Genomic DNA, 19,245 nt, shown 5'->3' on the forward strand with positions numbered 1-19,245 from the left:
CTTGATGGTGCAGTGCAGAACTGAAGGGCAATGATGGGGTTCAAGGATAGCTCCAAGAGCAATCTACATGCTACAGCAGGTATTTAAAACTAGGAAGACATTCAGCCTAACAAAAACATAAAAGAAAGTCTAAGTTATAAACTTGAACTCTCCAAAATGTCACTACCATGATATGACTCCTACTTGAATCTGAAGAATCCTTGTTTACCTTTTTATACACCTGCTATTTTCTCTGACAAAACTGTAAGACACCAGCAGCTAACTTTGCTCCATGTTCCAGCAACACATTTTAAAATACCTTTACCTAGATGTAATCAAAGCCGTCTACAGAATACACCTGCCTGGGAAAGCTCATCTGGCAATTAATCACAACGCAGGGAATGGGGCTCAAAGAAACGAGAGCAATCTCCCTAGCTTCCTCTCTTGCAATCATGATCCGATTAACCAAATCAAACCACCCTCTCTACCTGCACTCACTGCAACCACAGAAAAGCAGAGACAAAACAACCTCTCCCCAAAACCAAAGCCCCTGCGCTTACACAGATATCAGAATTCTTCAGCCTTCCTCCCTTGGCTCTTTTCAGAAGCCTGATCCAGGTGGCCTTCATGAGCCAGACAGCGCCTTTATCGTCCGCAGCTGCAGCCCCGGGCACAGGTTCTCAGTGTGCGCTGAGCCCCGGAGAACCCCAGCTCCTTTCCTATCCATGCTCTGGGCAAGCCCCTCTTCTCCGTCCCTTTCTGCCTCTGGGGCTTTCACTCCCTGCCCCAGAGGACTCCCATCCAGAGAGATTCTTATTTTCCCATTCCAGGAAGGGCTGAAAACACACACTCCAATGCTTTATATTGCCTTAAAAATAAAGAACACTTCGAGTGCATTCAAAGCCGGGCATCAACTCGTTCTAAACTTAATGCATCTCATAATCCTAAACATTCTCTTCCCTGCGCTCAAATTGTTAAAGGAAATTAGTTGTAAAAGAATCACAGAAAAAAAAAAAAAAAAAACTAGTGCAAAAACGTATGCAGTGACATTTGCAAGTGCAAAGTTCAAGCCTTATCTTTGGAGATCTCGGGGGGAGGGGGAGGAGGAGGGAGGAGGACGCACTCCCACACTGGGCATGCTCCATATGTCGCCTTTTTACGCAGATGCTCACATCACACTGTTAGTCTATGTCAAATTGCCATTTTACATCCGAAGTGTAAACAGCTGGAAAGGTCTCTTCGGTTCTATAGTAACCGGGCTCGTGGTCTGTGTGTCTGTGTCTGTTTCAGATCAAACGTTCTCTCAAAAACAAAGCATGTGATCGTTTCCTTTAATAATCCCTTTCCATTACCTGCTCCAGAAAGTGTGTCCTATGCTACAAGGCAATTCACAGGTAGCAAATATCCTATGCAATACTGCATAGCAAAAATCAAATAATGCTCATCAGTCATAATATAACACAGTTCTTTATTGCTTGTGACTTCCCAAACAAGATGAGAGAGAGACGTGGCCATTTAATTAGGACATGAAGGTAATCACAGCTCTATAAAGCAATGAGTTTAACGGAGCTCAAAATGACTTCGAACTGCTTCTCCAACTGAGAAACTACCATTTGAAATAAAGCCACTGGCATAAACAGCAGTGTGAATTGTTATTAACCATACTTACAAAGAAATTTCAAAGCTTGGTTAATTTATTAGTTGGAGTTAAAATTCACAGAATAATTGAATCCCAACTCTGCTTGTAGATGAGGTGAGTGAGGCTGAAGAAGGAAAGACACTAACGTTATTAATTTCCTGTACTGATGAAATTACATTTTTAAAGTTTACTTGGGAAGAAATATACACTTTGCTTTCTCAACATAAACAAAATTCTATCACTGTAGTCTAAACTGCATTTGTTTGTGTGTGGTGGAATATTTAGTACATATAAAAATGAAAAAAAAACAATAAGTGTTCCTAAGAATACTTAAGAACCATGGCTGGATGCAGTGACTCACCACTGTAACCCTAGCACTTTGGGAGGCCAAACTGGGAGGACTGCTTGATCCCAGGAGTTTGAGACCAGCCTGGGCAACACAGTGAGACCCCATCTCAAAAAAAAAAAAAAGTCTTCCTTCCTCCTCTTCCCTTCTATCCTTCCTCCCTCCCGACCCTGCACTCTACACTAATATAATCTTCAAGACCCAAATGCTAGAAAATACGTAGAATAGGGGTCTCAGAATGAAAGTTAGTGTTCAATTGTACCTCAGTTGTGGTATCTTGACATAAATTAATAGATCACCTATTGTTATGATGTGAATGTAAAATACATGGACGATAAAGATGCATTGCAAGCTCTTTGTTCAAGCAAATTGACAAGGGAGAAATGAGTGTATCAACAGAGACACACACCTGGTAGAGGATTCCTAATCTTCCTAGAGGGCTTCTTACTGTAGTAGTAGCACAGCAGTGGGGGGTGGGGGGTTAGGGGAGGGACAGGAGGGGGTGGGGTGGGGAGGGATAACATTAGGAGAAATGCCTGATGTAGGTGATGAGGGGGTGGGGGGAGATGGAGACAGCAAATCACCACGACATGTGTGTACCTATGCAACAATCCTGCAAGATCTGCACATGTACCCCAGAAATTAAAGTGCAATTAAAAAAAAAGAAAATTACCAGGAAGCATAATTATACCCCATAAGGGGCCCCTGTCCCCACTGTCACCAGTCTTGCCATGTTAGACCCAATCACTCCACTATAGGTTCAAGTCACACCTCAATGAAAGGACAAAGTTTCTATCAGTAAGACCCCAGCAATGACAGGAAGTACATAAAGAGAGGGCCACGTAACACCCACACTAATTTTGTGTGGTCTCATTCCCTTTTAAATAAAGTAAGACATAAAAACTCCTTTGCTAATATTCAGATGGAAGTTTTAGATTGTATAGCTACGTTGAGGCCTGTTTCCAGGTTTAAACAGCAGTTAAAAACAAAAATCTCTTCAATGTCTTGACTATTTTATAACAGGATATGACTATGAATTGATCTTTAGAGTAGTTCACAGAAGCATAAAAAGAGCCAGATTACTTTCATGCCTTGTATCTCTAATAGTATATACTTTCACATACACACAATTTTTTTTTTTTTTTTTGAGACAAGGTATAACTCTGTCACCCAGGCTAGAGTGCAGTGGTGCAATCATGGCTTACTGCAGCCTTGACCTCCCGGGCAAAAGTGATCTTCTCACTTCAGCCTCCCAAGCAGCTGGGAATACAGGCATGTGTCCCCATGCCTAGCTAATTTTTAAATTATTTCTTGTAGAGATGGGTCTTACTATGTTGCCCAGGCTGGCTGGTCTCAAACTCCTGGGCTCAAGCAATCTTCCTACCTTAGCCTCCCAAAGTGCTGGGATTACAGGTGTGAGCCACCTCAGCTGGCCTCAAAATATTTTTCATTATAGAAGTTTTATGCAACCAGCAGTGAAAGAGTGATACAAATAACCATCCCCTGAAAGTCTCCCATCCAAACACAGCCACAGTTAAATCGTAGCATGTTTCAGCCTCTGGAGCTGTTACAGTGTTTGAAAGTCACCCTCCTGACATATGCCTTACAGTTAATCTCCTTTCTTCTGGGAATGTGGATTTATGCAGTTAAAAGTGATATCTCTAATTAAGCTTTTGCCTTTGGAACCATATGGACTTTCTGGGTCATCGTGCCTCAAGTAGTCTTCAGTCAGGAACAGCTGGCGGTGGTTTCCATAACTCCGGGATAGGTTCATTACGAGACGTGCCCTTGATCACTATGGCTCTTATAATGTGATTAGCTGGTCTTCTGCAGTATTTGTCCTTGTCAGTGCATCGAATTTCAGCTACCCAGATTTTCTTTTCTACATCTTAATATCTGAATTCCTATTTGGACATTTCCAAAAATGTAACCAATAGTTCTTCCCAGGATCATCATGTTTTATCCTCAGAGTTCTCACTTTTGTGTTCATTGCTCTTAAGAAAATTTTGTATCATTGGATTAATTTATGCTTTTATTTACTCTTCAGTTTCTTTTTCCACTTTTATATCTAATGTTCTCACCAGAAAGCGTCACCCTTTTTCTTTCTTTTTTTTTTTTGAGATAGTCTCGCTCTGTTGCCCAGGCTGGAGTGCAGTGGCTCAATCTTAGCTCACTGCAACCTCTATCTTCTGGGTTCAAGCGATTCTCCTGCCTCAGCCTCCCGAGTAGCTGAAATTATAGGTGTGCACCACCACGCTCTGCTAATTTTTGTATTTTCAGTAGAGACACGGTTTTGCATGTTGGCCAGGCTAGTCTTGAACTCCCGACCTCAGGTGATCTGCCTACCTCAGCCTCCCAAAGTGCTGGGATTACTAGTTTAAGCCACTGCTCCCGGCCACGCTTTTTTTTTTTTTTTAATACTTTTTAAAATTCATACAGTTTGCTGTTTTGATGCTGTACTCTGCTGTTTCACAGTCATCTATATTTTCAGCATCAGGGTTTTGGAGCATTCTTGTAGTTTTCTCTTTTAAAGCCCAAAGGATAAGAGTTGTAAGCCTATTTTGCAGAGACCTCTTGTATCCCAAATTGTGTTTTCTCTTTCTGTAGGAAATCTTTATATGAAGTCTAAAGCCATGTTCTTGAGCAAAATCAACTTTTTATGTATCCCAAAGCCAGCCTGATTCTAGACAAAGCTATAACCCAGCAAAATCTTCAAGATTTTAGACCACCTCCTCATGTATAGGACAACGCTAACCCAATTGCAAATTCAACTTCAATTGTTTCCTTCGAACTTGCCATGGGACAGACTATTGCCTACTGGTCAGACTCACATCTTGTAAAATACAGCAAAATGAGGCTGGGTATGGTGGCTCATGCCTGTAATCCCAGCACTATGGGACGCCGAGGCAGGTGAATCATCACCTGAGGTTGGGAGTTCAACCAGCCTGATCAACATGGTAAAACCCAAAACCCTGTCTCTACTAAAAATACAAAAATTAGCTGGGCGTGGTGGCACACGCCTGTAATCCCAGCTACTGGGGACACTGAGGCAAGAGAATCACTTGAACCCAGGAAGTGGAGGTTGCAGTGAGCCGAGATTGTACCACTGCACTCCAGCCTGGACAAGAAAAGCAAAACTCCATTTCAAAATAAATAAATTGATTAATTAAATAAAGCAAAATGGGATAGACTTCTGAGGGCCAGGACCAAGGGTAAAGGGTTCTATCTTCTACTGTCTGCTGGGGGAGGGGGAGAATCCTTTCATTTTTCAAGGTATTGTCATCTCTTTTCACAGTTTAGAATTAACTTCTATTCTCTGGCGCAATTTAGATGTAAGAAATCTAAATTGCTATTCTTTGCTTTATTGGTTTCTTCATAAATAAAATCATAAACTATGGGCTGGTGGGTGTGGAGGCTCATGCTGTAATCCTAGCACTTTGGGAGGCAGAGACAGGCCAGGAGTTCAAGACCAGCCTGAGCAACATAGTGAAACCCCTTCTCTACTAAAAATACAAAACTTAGAGACAGACATGTTGGCAGTGCCTGTGGTCCCAGCTACTCAAGGGGCTGAAGCATGAGAATCGCTTGAATCTAGGAGGCAGAGGCTGCAGTAAGCAGAGATTGCACCACTGTATTCCAGCTTCGAGGACAGAGGGAGACCATGTCTCACAATAAAAAAAAAAAAAAAAAAAATCATAAACTATGTATTGATGAGATCTGACTCTAAACATTGAAAAATGACATAGCCTGCTGAGATGAGGTACAGATGCATAAACACTGTATACCTTAGTTTGCAAATTGTCACATAATTATCATTCAAATTCATGTGGTAATGAAAATCTCAAATGCGATTGACCTATCATTTAACTGAGTGTCAAAATAGTAACAGAGATGATAGGAATACATCGCTGTAGGGTCGTCCCTGTGTGATACTTTTATAATTCCGTAAAAGCTGAAATGTCAGTTTCAGTTTTTTCAAAACAATACAAAAATTTATAAACATATAGCTATAGAATGTACTAATGAAGAGATTCAATTTTATTCAGCAACTTCCAAAACCACATGCAATTACTGAGTACTTATTACTTTGAAACTGTGCTGTAACTGTAAGCTAAATGCTGAAAACAGGACTGTAAAAAAGATTAAAGCTTTCTTTCTATCATGGAGCTTAATATCTCAGTGAAGGACATGGATTTTTCTTCTTTAAAAAGGCAGCAGAAAAATAACTGCTATGAGAGACAAGAAACCAATCTGAGGCAATAAAATGGTAGTGAGAGGGATGGTATTTTAGTTGGAGTAATGAGATGATGGTCTGAGATGACGCTAAGCTGAAATCTAAATGATAAAAGAAAAAAGTCAGCGCTGCAATGCATTGAGAAGACAGATGTCCAGGCAGAAAGGCTAGCATATGTGAAGGCCCTGTGTACAAGAAATGCTTGCACGTTCGAGGAATTGAAAAGAGGTCAGCTGGGCGTGGTGGCTCACGCCTGTAATCTTAGCATTTTGTGAGGCTGAGGCAGGCAGATCACCTGAGGTCGGGAGTTAGAGACCGGCCTGACCAACATGGAGAAACCCTGTCTCTACTAAAAATACAAAATTATCTGGCTGTGATGGCACATGCATGTAATCCAGCTACTTGGGAGGCTGAGGCAGGAGAATCGCTGGAACCCCAGAGGTGGAGGTTCAGCCAAGATCACGCTATTGCACTCCAGTCTGGGCAACAAGAGTAAAACTCCATCGCAAAAAAAAAAAAAAGAAAAGAAAAAAGGTCAGTGTACCTAACAGGGTAACATTAATTTTTAGGAAGATTTATTTAAACTTTCCCTGTCTCTCCCTCTCTCCCTTCCCTTTTTCTCTCACTCTCCATGTGATACATACTCAGGCACTCCTGGAATACACATGAGACTCCATTTACATGGGAAGACCTCCCAGAAAAATCCCTTCCACATGTCTGAGTTCCTTAACTCGGAGTTACGTTTAAGTTGTTGTTAGCAAACTCCACGTTACCGGAAACGTGGTGTCTTCTGAGAATGTAAACAGAGCTCTTCTATTTTCTTCCAAGCCCAGCACAATTGCTTAGAGGCTAAAAAAGTGTGTTTTGAAGATTGTTCTATATTATGCTTATAATTAGGACAATCAATTAAGATTAGGCTATGCACATGTTATTAATATATATTATTAATGATAAGAATTACTAATATTTCATGAATGCTTACACAGTGTCAAGCACTGTGCTGATTCACAAGTATTACCTAACGTAATTTCAACTATCTTCATTTTTACTGATGAGAAAATTGAGACAGAGAAGCTATCTGAGCAAGGTTCTGAAGCTGGGGACTCATTGTGTAGCCAAAGGCAAGTCATGTAAGTAACTCCCTGTCTGATTCCTCCCTTTGTAAGATGAGAACAGCAAATTGGACGGATAGAGTTAGGAGTAAACCTTTAGCAATAAAAATTCAAGTGCCATGTGTGCATCAGCTCATAAAAAGAAAAGCTAGGACAAATTCCTATACACATCTGATGTTTCTGTTAATCAAAAGCATAACTTTTTCTGTTTGCTGGTCATAGGTATAGCCATTTCTAATGATCATAAAGGCATCGTGATGGTTTCCTAATGCTTAGCTCTGCCTTTGCTAAGCTTTAGGCATGCCTGCTCTCTCTCTCTCTCTCTCTCTCTCTCTCTCTCTCTCTCTCTCTCTCACACACACACACACACACACACACACACACACATCTTCATAAATTTTCAAATTTGATCTTTCCAAAAAGGCACAATAAAAGTACACTGAGGGTTCAATGAAACGCAGATCATTTCACATTCATTAATGCTGTTTTGTGGAAAGACTTGGCTGCTCCTCTGAAATTTTCCTCACTTCAGAGTATCTCAGCATCATGAAGCATCCTTTTCATTACTTATCCACAATGGAAAGTAGATTAGAATCGGAAAACAATAGAAGCCAAGATATCAGCTATTTAAGTTTTTCTCTCTTCCCTGAAAATGAATAGAACTTTGGCAAGCTGGCCTTCAGCCGTCTGGTCGGCCGCTCATCCTGCCTGAAACTGGCTAGGATTCAAGTGTCTTCTTTCCGTTCACCACAAACAGTTGCTCGTTTTCAGTACTGAAACTGAAGTTATTACAAAGTACAAATAGTAGGTAAAAAGTTCAGAGATGTGACTTTCATTTATTTTCTTTTATTTTTTCTGAGACAGGGTCTCGCTCTGTCGTCCGGGCTGGAATGCAGTGTCAAGAGCTCGGCTCACTGCAATCTCTGCCTCCTGGGCTCAAGTGATTCTCCTGCCTCAGCCTCCTAGTAGCCGGGATTGCAGGCTCCCACCACTGCTCCGGGCTAATTGTTGTATTTTTAGTAGAGATGGGGGTTTCACCATGTTGGCCAGGCTGGTCTTGAACTTCTGACCTCAGGTGATCCACCTGCCTTGGCCTCCCAAAGTGCTGGGATTACAAGCATGGGCCACTGCGGCTGGCCAAACTTTTATTTATTTTAAAACATATGAAAACACCATTACCACCAAATTATTCCTTAATGTGAAGGTATGATGGCTGTTTTACAGTTTATGCAAAAGCCTCTGTCCAATATTTGCAAAATTTGACACTGTCCAAAAGAACCATTTTGAAAACGTTAAAATTAGAAGGGCAATTTTGATATTATTTTGAGTTTTGGATTTCAGTCATAGGCTAAATATTTTTTTAAAAAATTAGAACATTATGTATGTGTATGTGAGTCTTGGGAAAGTTTTCCAGGCCTTTAATATACAGCTACTGATGATGATAGATGGCAAGAATTTTTTTCATGCTAATATAATTTCTTAGGAAAAAACTGCCTTATTAGTTATGAAATTGAAAACAAGTAGGCAGAGAGCAGGAAAATAGTGGCTTGGGAGAGCTGGAGTGTCTCAACACATAGCTGCCGAAAATTCATCTAAATGGGAAAAGGAGTGAATAAATTACATGTAGGAAATTTTTCGTATAGATATTCATGGTGGCTACCAGTGCTCCAGAAACTGTGTGGACATCACGACATTTAGGCATTTTCTAGTGAATCATTAGAATCAGCAAACATCACGTGATTATTTCTCATTTCCCAAGAAAACCTTTCCTTGACTTCATTTTCTCTGCCAGCTCTTGTTCATTTTTCCCCTCTCCTTTGCAGAAAAAAAAAATGCATAGAAAAAGTTGGCTCTATTCCCTCTAATTCTTCTCTTCCTGTTCTCTCTTACGTATACGTCCTCCTACTGCTCCACTAAAACTGCTCATCAAGGTCATCAATGATGTCTCTAGGCTACATCCCATGGCCGATTCTCGTGTTCATCCTACTCCAGCTACCAGCAGCCATTAGCATCACGGATCATCCCTGGTCCTCTCTTCAGTTTCTCAACTTGACTTCCAAGAAACCACTCCGTCTTTGTCTTTCTCTTACCCCACTGGCTGTTCCTTCCAAGCCTCCTTTGTCAGTAACTCCTCTTCCACCCACTTCCACACCCTGTCCCTGCTACTTAGCCCTCCCTTCTTTCTGCTCTAACCTTGCTGGGCCCCTTGTTGTTCCTCACAGGCACCAGGCACTCTCCTCCCCTAGATTTCTACACTTCTAACTCTCTCACCTCCTCTAAGTCTTTGCTCAAAAAGTCTCTCAATGTCTTCTGCAGCCATTCTGTTTCAAATTGTAATCCCACTGTTTGGCGGTATTTTCAATCTCATTTACTCTGCTCCACTTTTTTAAAAAAACAGTACTTTTGCCTTGTTTTATTTATTTTTAATTTTTCTGACAGTCTTAATTCTGTCACTCAGGCTGGAGTGCAGTGGCACAATCTCAGATCACTGTAACCTCTGCCTCCCAAGCTCAAGGGATCCACCCACTTTGGCCTCCTGAGTAGCTGGGACTGCAGGTGCACACCACCACGCCCAGCTAATTTTTCGTATTTTCTGTAGAGATGGGGTTTCGCCATGTTGCCCAGGCTGGTCTCGAACTCCTGGACTCAAGAGATCCACGTGGCTCAGCCTCCCAAAGTGCTGGGATTACAAGTGTGAGCCACCACACCCAGCCTATTAATGTTTTTACCATCTGAAATATAATTTACTTACAATATTGTTTGGTATATGTCTCACTTGATTAGGATGTAATGCCCATGAGGGCAGATTTTTTTAAATATTTCACTTACTCATATATCTCAAGTGCCTGGAATAGTGCCAAGTATGAAATGCACACTCAATAAACATTTGTTGAATGAATGAATGAATAGGATTGACAGAAAGAAAACCTCTTCTCTTTCACATCCTCTATTTTAAAGCTCTCCCAATCTACAGGGTCCCTTTTAGCATTCCTAAACATCCTTAAACATGTGCTCATGTCTCTTCCTTAATAAAAAAACACAAACAGAAATGTGACTTTCCATGATGAACAGATGATAAATATTTATAATGAATAAAGAATAAAACAAAGGCTTCAGCTTGAAGATATCCCTAGTGTTTTACCACAAACCTCCACAAATGCCAACTTCTTCACTTCGTACAAATGTCAACTATAGGCCAGTTGATTAAATAACCAGGATCTGTAACAAACAAGCCACTCCAAAACAGTCATATTATGCTTGAAATTTATTTAGTATCCTTTTCCCAAGGAATCGAAGAGAGATTTTATATTTTGAAAATATGATTACAACTTACTTTCGGTGAAGCTTCTTTTCCCATTAATTCTACTTCTTCGTTCCAGAAACTTAAAGTTCCAGTCCTAAAACTGCCAGTGATTCACTGCATAGCCAAAGGCAAGTCATGTAAATAATTCCCTGGCTAATTCTTCCATTTGTAAAATGAGTATACTAAATTAAAGCTACCAGAAAGAATGCTCTTGAAAATTTTCTTACAGATTGTTGTCAATATATTGTAAATATAACATATGTGAGTGATTGCTGATCTATTTCTTATGAACTACCCCTGACATTCCTATAGAGATGGAATTCAAATTTATAACAGAAAATGTGACTATACAGATAACTTATAATAATTCAGAATGTCTAAAAATATCAAGGCAGTACAGGGAGAAGATATTTCTGTAAGCCATGTTGGGTAATATAATTTAAAGGAATACAACTGAACAACTGGACAAATAAATATAAAACTCTGGAATATCTTTGTGGGCTCTCTACTACTAAAGAAAGACCATGTCAAAAGATGGCACATCCAAATACCAGGCCTTTTCTTGAGGGGCAAAACAATCAGACAAATGAATCTGGGTTCTTTCCTTTAAGGTGAGTTCTCCCAGGTGGCAATGAACAATTAATCTACAGGCATGAATGAATAGCTAACTTAAGTGTTCTCCAGGGAACTATACACCTATGAAAAGGGATATGGCTTCAGTCCTTAAATATTTTACTGTTTAACATTTTCTTTGTATATATAAAAGACACACTAATTGATATATAAGTAAAACAGTAAGAGATGAATTGATACAAAAAAAGGCTATTAATAGAAAAGTCCCTAAAAAATCAATTAGCCATAAGCATCTGGAAAAGATGTTCAGACCCATTAAATTAAACACAATAGCATTCTCCCTCATTAAACCAATGCTCTTTGCAAAGTTCCAATTCACAATGTCAGGGGGATTCACTTAAATTGATACTTTCACACCTTGTTGATAGTATTTGGCTTTCATGTAACCCTTTGGGAAGACAATTTACTTTCTGTGTGTGTATCTAGACATGCATTTAGATGTATCTAGGCTAATAATTTCACTTATAGGAACTAGTTTAAGAAAATTTTATAATTATGGTTCACATACTTACTTAGTAGACTATTAAACAACCTTAAAAATAGTTACAAAGACTAAAAATGATTACAGGCAAATGTTTATGACTGAATTTGATAAAACCAGAAAACAACAACAAAAACAAAACTGAATGATGTCTATAGATACATACATTCATGTATGTAAAAAAAATAAATAAATAAAAGAGGCAAGGTGCAGTGACTCGTGTCTGTAATCCCAGCACTTTGGGAGGCCCAGGTGGGAGGATCTCTTGAACCCAGGAGTTCGAGACCTGCCTGTGTACATAGGGAGAGCCTGTCTCTACAAAAAATTTAAAAAATGAGCCAGGCATGGTGGCACACACCTGCAGTCCTAGCTACTTGGGTAGTTGAGGCAGGAGGATCGCTTGATCTCAGGAGTTCAAGGCTATAGTGAACTAATCATGCCACTGCAATCCAGCCTGGGTGACAGAGTGAGACCCCCATCTCAAGAAACCAGAAACACTAACAGAGGACATAAGGTTGGATTCCATTTTCTCAAAAAATGTTGGGAGTAGAATTAAATTCTTTTTCTGTAATATTCCTACGTTTGTAAATAAAAGGCCCTTTGTAGTACAACTGAAATTTCTCAGAAAGTATCCCGAAAATATTTTTGATGTTGTAAAAGAGATGGTTCATACACACATATTTTAATTAATTGATTGATTTGACCTTGATAGTTGTTTGCATATGGGGAAGGGAGGCAAGGACCAGGTCTCCTGAAAGACTCTTTATGCACTTTAAAAACAATAGAAGAAAGTAAAGTTTGCTGCGGGGATTATGACAGGTAAGAAAAGAATTAAAAGAAAAGTGTTTAGACATAAAATTTTATGATTATAAAGTATTACATTTCTCTGTGTATAATGTATAGAAATGATTATTTAAGTGTCTACCTGAAATACTGACTTTTTCTCCTAGGATTACTTCAGTAATTTGTTGGTACTAGGTTAGGTACTTAAGCAGGCCAAAATGACTCAGTAATTTGGTAGTAAATTATTAATACACTGCTCTAAAAGTCTAACCTTCCAGAAAGATATGACTTTGGTTCAGAGAGACTTAATATTAAAAAACAGGCTACACCATCAGGGATTTGACTGGAAAAATGCCAGTGGAGGGGAGTACTCCAGAAATAAAGCTCTGAGAAGCGCCACAGGGACCTAATATAGTTAATGCATCCCTTAAGCAACAAACCCACCTTCACGAGGTGATTTAAGAACTAGAGACAATCTGGTTCATTCACCTCTGTGTTTTAAAAAGGCTGCAAATTTTAGATTATTTAGCTGCAAATGTGCCACTGATATATATTAGAAAACCTAGACAACATTCAGAACATTTAATAAAATACTGGACATAGACCATTGGTCAAAAGTAATTTATATCACATTTCTTGTTTCACAAATGAAAAAGCATCTTTTGTCACATGAAGATATCTGATCTGTTTTACATTTGAAGTGTAGTGGACTTTAATGATAGCAAAACTTCCATCAAGCAGGGCAAAAATGGCCTGACAGTTTAGTAAGACAGCTCGGTAAGGATGAGAAATGGACTGGGCCAGGTGCAGTGGTTCACGCCTATAACCCCAACACATTGGGAGGCCAAGGCAGGAAGATTGCTTGAGCTCGGCAGTTTGAGACCAACATGGGCAATGTAACAAGACCCCATCTGTACAAAAAGTTTAAAAATTAGCTGGGCATGGTAGCACACACCTGTAGCCCCAGCTACTTGGGAGGCTGCGGTGGGAAGATCACTTGAGACTGGGAGGTGATGGCTTGATATGCCATTGCACCCCAGCCTGGGTGACAGAGTGAGAGCCTGTCTCTAAAAAAAGAGAGAAAGAAATGGCTTGGTGACTATGCTGACAGATGCCTGCCAACTTGTATTAGGGTGACCACAGTCTCACAGCCTGGTAGTACATGCATATGTTATGTGCCAGATGCTTCTACTATTAAGACACACACCAGACTCAGACACTCCAAACCAAAAAGGCGCCTACTGGCTTTTCTGCTTCATTTAAATGCCAATCATTTGATATGATACACAACTCAGCATTATTATCTCATTTTCTCAACGCATATATACAGTAGAATGTAATACCCATATGAGGGCAGGGAGCTCGTTTTGCTTATGCTTACCTCTGTTCCCCAATCCCAGGGCGCTCCCAGTACACATGAGGGAAGAAGAAATGAATGGGGTTCCCAGTCGAGTGAGGCAGACACCTCTCAGAGGCCGTAACACAAAACATTACTTTATGACAGTTTTGGCAACTACTATAAAGGAAAGCCATGGGCCTCTATGAGGGAAGATGGCAGGGAGACAAAGATGGGACTCGGAAGGAGCTTCTGAAAGGAAATGGGTATTTAGGAAATGGATATTGAGGCTGTGTTTTGCAGCTGGCAGGAAGCAGTCATGGAAACAGGTAAGGGAATAACGTTCCAAGACAGAAGGACCAACGGAAAGGGGTGGAGAATCTTCGACTACCTAACGAGCAAGAGCTGATCGACCAAGAAGAAGGCTCTGAGACTACTCAGCTGAAGCCCAGCACTTCCGGTTCAGACCCTAAGTATTAAACACTGTAATTATATGCTAGAGTGTTTAATTATGAAGGGAATTAAATGATGATAATACTGTTACTGCCTTAATTTCTTCTGGATGAATACCTGGACCTGGGATCAACTTCCATGATCCTTCATCATCATCACATTGACATTCAACCATTCTTTCAACAAGTATCTACCACGTGCCAGGCACGGAGGATCTAAGAATATAGATGACATATTCTCTGTTCTCCAACAGCTTCCAGTACCTAGCTCTCCTACCAGCTGACACCTGACACACTACAAAACATAAATGCTATACATTTTACTACATCAGAGTAAAAATCATGGCCAGGCGAGGTAGCTCACACCTGTAATCTCAGCACTTGGGGAGGCCCAGGCAGGCAGATCACAAGGTCAGGAGATTGAGACCATCCTGGCCAAGATGGTGAAACCTTGTCTCTACTAAAATACAAAAAAATTAGCCAGGCATGGTGATGCGCACCTGTAGTCCCAGTTACTCATGAGGCCGAGGCAGGGGAATCACTTGAATCTGGGAAGCAGAGGTTGCAGTGAGCCAAGATTGTGCCACTGTACTCCACAGCCTGGTAGAGTAAGACTCTGTCTCAAAATAATAAACAAAAGAGCAACAGTAAAGTTGCTCATATACTGATAACATATACATTATGTCATATATACATATATATACACAGTATATGTCATATGCTGATGATAAAAGTTTGATGCCTTCATATATTAATACGTCCCATAATCAATAAGAAAAACAACAACAACCTACTAGAAAAATAGGACAAAGAAGCAGGAGAGGGAGAGGTATTCACAGAAAAAGAAATGGTTTTAAGCTAATGGAAAATGCCGAAGTCCTGATGTTAAAAGGGGGCAAAATCAAAGACAACACTAGCTCTAATTTTGATTGGCAAAGATTAAAAGCTAAGTGAATGCACCGTTAGTGTGGTCCTCTCACACACTGCCCCTTAGGGATAAAATTCAGTAGAACTGCCGGGCACCGTGGCTCATACCTGCAATCCCAGCACTTTGGGAGGCTGAGGTGGGTGGATCGCCTGAGGTGAGGAGTTCAAGACCAGCCTGGCCAACATGATGAAACCCCGTCTCTACTAAAAATACAAAAAATTAGCTGGTTGTGGTGGCAGGCACCTGTAATCACAGCTACTAGGGAGGCTGAGGCAGGAGAATCATTTGAATCCAGGAGGCGGATGTTGCAGTGAGCCGAGATCATGCCATTGCACTCCAGCCAGGGGAACAAGAGCAAAACTCCATCTCAAAAAAAAAAAAATTGGTAGAATGTATCAAAACTGAAAACTAACCTTTGATTCATAATTCTGATTCTAAGACTTTTAGAGATACATAAAAATATATACATAAGGACGTACATATAAGAATGTTTATTTGTATGGTACTATTTGTGTTAACAGATTACTGTGAATAATTTAACTGTCCATCAGTAGGGGACTGATTAAATTATGTTGTATCCATATGATGTCATATTATTCAGACAGTTGTAAAATAAGGTATCTCTAGCTATACATGCTTAATGTGAAATAATATGCAAGATACATTTTACAGGTGAAAAAGAAAAAGCATCAGAGTTTTTTTTGGCTATCATTTGTAGAAATATACTGTTTTGATGTCATTTGTATAAATACTTTTTAAAGAATGCACACATTTATGAGTATGTAGGCTAGTTCTAGAACATTTAAGGGGCTGCACATTTTTTAAAATCTGGGGATGGTATTATAAATCTGTAAGGCAAATTCAAAAGCAATTTAATTGGAGCCTCTAGGAGTGGAATAAGGCAATTTCTTTCTTTCTTTTTTTTTTCTTTTCTTTTTTTTTAGAGATGGAGTCTCACTCTGTCCCCCAGGCTGGAGTACAATGGCTTGATCTTTGCTCACTGCAACCTCCACCTTCTGGGCTCAAGGGATCCTCCCACCTCAGCCTCCCAAGTAGCCGGGACTGCAAGTGTGCACCATCATGCCCAGCTATATTTTTTTGCTAGAGATAGGGTTTTGCCATGTCATCTAGGCTAGTTTCGAACTCCCGAGCTCGAGAAATCTGCCCCCCTTGGCTCCCCAAAGTGCTGCCACTGCAGGCGTGAGCCGCTGCACCTGGCCAGCCATATTCATATTACTTTAAAAAGAGACACTTAAAAGGAAAATTTCTAGGTCATTTTCTATGAGAGACTTGTAATACCTTTCTCTACTCTCGATTTCTGGGGTAATTTTTCATGTAACACACAACGATTACTTGGAAATCATTTTTCAATTAGATAAGAAGAGGTACATTGTATTTTCATCATGAAAAATATTCAGGTTGCCCTCAAAACAAGACCACAGATCCTGATGATATGACCCAGACGCAGGATGCTGGTCCTATTGATCTTAGGGAGTCTCAGTGCTGACCCTACCAGCAACTACAGGCTCCCTGGTAACACGGTGCCTCTCTGGCCCTGATTACCTTGCTTCTGGACACACTTTTTACTTCCCGTAAAAATATAAAAGATAATCGATTTTACATAAATAACGACATTTTCAAGGACACTCGATGGCTGGGTGTGGTGGCTCATTCCTGTAATCCCAGCAGTTTGAGAGGCCGAGGCAGGTGGACCACCTGAGGTCAGGAGTTCAAGACCAGCCTGACCAACATGGTGAAACCCCATTTCTACTAAAAATACAAAAATTAGTGGTGCACACCTTGTAATCCCAGCTACTTGGGAGGCTGAGACGGGCTAATTGCTTGAACCCAGGAGGCAGAGGTTGCAGTCAGCTGAGACTGCACCAGTGCACTGCGGCCTGGCCAAGAGAGAAAGACTCCATGTAAAAAAAATAAAAATAGGCCGGGTGCGGTGGCTCACGCCTGTAATCCCAGCACTTTGGGAGGCTGAGGCAGGCGGATCACGAGGTCAGGAGATCAAGAACATCTTGGCCAACATGGTGAAACTCCATCTCTACTAAAATATAAAAAATCAGCTGGGTGTGGTGGCGCACACCTGTAGTCTTAGCTACTCTGGAGGCTGAGGCAGGGGAATCGCTTGAACCCAGGAGGCAGAGGTTGTAATGAGCAGAGATCACACCACTGCACTCCAGTCTAGGCAAAAGAGCAAGATTCTGTTTCAAAACAATGAATAATTAAAAAAAATGGCACTCTATCAGCTACTCTGTTTTCCTCTTCTCTGCTTAACATCTCCCCAACCTTCTGGTACACCATTTATGAACTTATTTATGGTTTAGCTCTTGCTGCTAATGTGAAAGCTTCATGAAGGCAGGGATTTGTGTTGCTTCTGTCACTGTGGAATCCCCAAGACCTAGCACAGGGCCTGGCACATGAAGATGATGTTGCTCTGTGATTCACGTCTGTGAATACGTCAAGGCTCACTCTTGGTACTTCACCACCACAACCCTACTCAGGACGCTCATGCGTATTTCCCACCAATGGGGAATGCAATCACGAGTGAAACAGCACCTGTGCCATCCGATAGTCTAGGAAAACACAGAAGAGACACTAAACTTGTGGCAATTCCTCAAAGACCTAGAACCAGAAACATCATTTAACCCAGCAATCCCATTACTGGGTATATACCCAAAGGAATATAAATCATTCTACTACAAAGACACATGCATGCATACATTCATTGAAGCACTATTCACAATAGCAAAGACATGGAATCAACCCAAATGCCCATCAATGATGGACTGGATAAAGAAACTGTGGTACATATACACCATGGAATCCTATGTAGCCATAAAAAGGAATGAGATCATGTCCTTTGCAGGGACATGGATGAAGCTGGAGGCCATTATCCTCAGCAAACTAACACAGGAACAGAAAACCAAATGCCACATGTTCTCACTCCCAAGTGGGAGCTGAACAATGAGAACACATGGACACAGGGAGGGCAACAACACACACTGGGGCCTGTTGGTGGGTGGGGCAGGGAGAGGGAGAGGATTAGGACAAATAGCTAATGCATGCTGGGCTCAGTATCTAGGTGATGGGTTGACAGGTGCAGCAAGCCACCATGGCACACATTTACCTATGTAATAAACCTGTACGTCCTGCACACGTACTCTGGAACTGAAAATAAAAGCTTTTTAAAAAAAGAGGCACTGGCCGGGCGCGGTGGCTCACGCCTGTAATCCCAGCTCTTTGGGAGGCCGAGGCGGGTGGATCACGAGGTCAGGAGATCGAGACCATCCTGGTCAGCATGGTGAAACCCCGTCTCTACTAAAAATACAAAAAATTAGCTGGGCATGGTGGTGCGTGCCTGTAATCCCAGCTACTCGGGAGGCTGAGGCAGGAGAATTGCCTGAACCCAGGAGGCGGAGGTTGCGGTGAGCCGAGATCACGCCACTGCACTCCAGCCTGGGTAACAAAAGCGAAACTCCGTCTCAAAAAAAAAAAAAAAAAAAGAGGCACTGAGCAAACTCACCAAAGAATACTCGTACAGAGAAAGATACAACGGTCAAACTGAGAGAAAGGCAGTTCCTGGAGTGGTATATATTCACAGAGATTATCAGAAGGGACAACCCTCCTGAAAAACCTGGAAAATTCTAGACAATGCTGGAGGACACAAGATCCAGACTGAGCAAGTCTATTTTATTATTATTATTGCTGTTATTTTGCTATACTTAAGATTAATTTTTAGTGTTCTTTGGTGAGTTGAAAAACACACATGAACATCAGAAGTCCACTGTGTATCATTTACAACATATTTAATTTTGCTTAAGATGATGATATTGTAAAAATACATAAAAGTCTTGCTCTAGGTTGGGCGCGGCGGCCCATGCCTGTAATCCCAGCACTTTTGGAGGCTGAGGTGGGTGGATTACAAGGTCAGGATTTCCAGACCAGCCTGACCAACTTGGTAAAACCCCATCTCTACTAAAAATACAAAAATTAGCCAGGTGCGTGG

The 19,245-nt window shown here is 40.9% G+C and overlaps 1 protein-coding gene across 11 annotated transcripts in view; it reads right to left on the reverse strand.

Annotated features, from left to right (window-relative positions):
• The window catches only part of CACNB2 (calcium voltage-gated channel auxiliary subunit beta 2), a 397,684-nt gene that overhangs the window by 140,841 nt on the left and 237,598 nt on the right, over positions 1 to 19,245 (reverse strand). For 2 of the 11 annotated variants that reach the window (XM_012465457.2, XM_012465454.2), the window contains exon 1: positions 540 to 1,038. The exons of the other annotated variants lie outside the window; for them this stretch is intronic. In XM_012465457.2, coding sequence (XP_012320880.1) covers positions 540 to 608 — 69 coding nt within the window. In that variant the 5' untranslated portion in view covers positions 609 to 1,038. Of the gene's footprint in view, positions 1 to 539; positions 1,039 to 19,245 lie in introns of those variants that run through there. 11 annotated transcript variants of the gene reach the window in all.

This window comes from Aotus nancymaae, unplaced genomic scaffold, assembly GCF_030222135.1.
Source record: "Aotus nancymaae isolate 86718 unplaced genomic scaffold, 86718_ANA_hifiasm-v0.15.2.pri h1tg000077l, whole genome shotgun sequence".
In the NCBI taxonomy this organism is placed as follows: Eukaryota; Metazoa; Chordata; class Mammalia; order Primates; family Aotidae; genus Aotus; species Aotus nancymaae.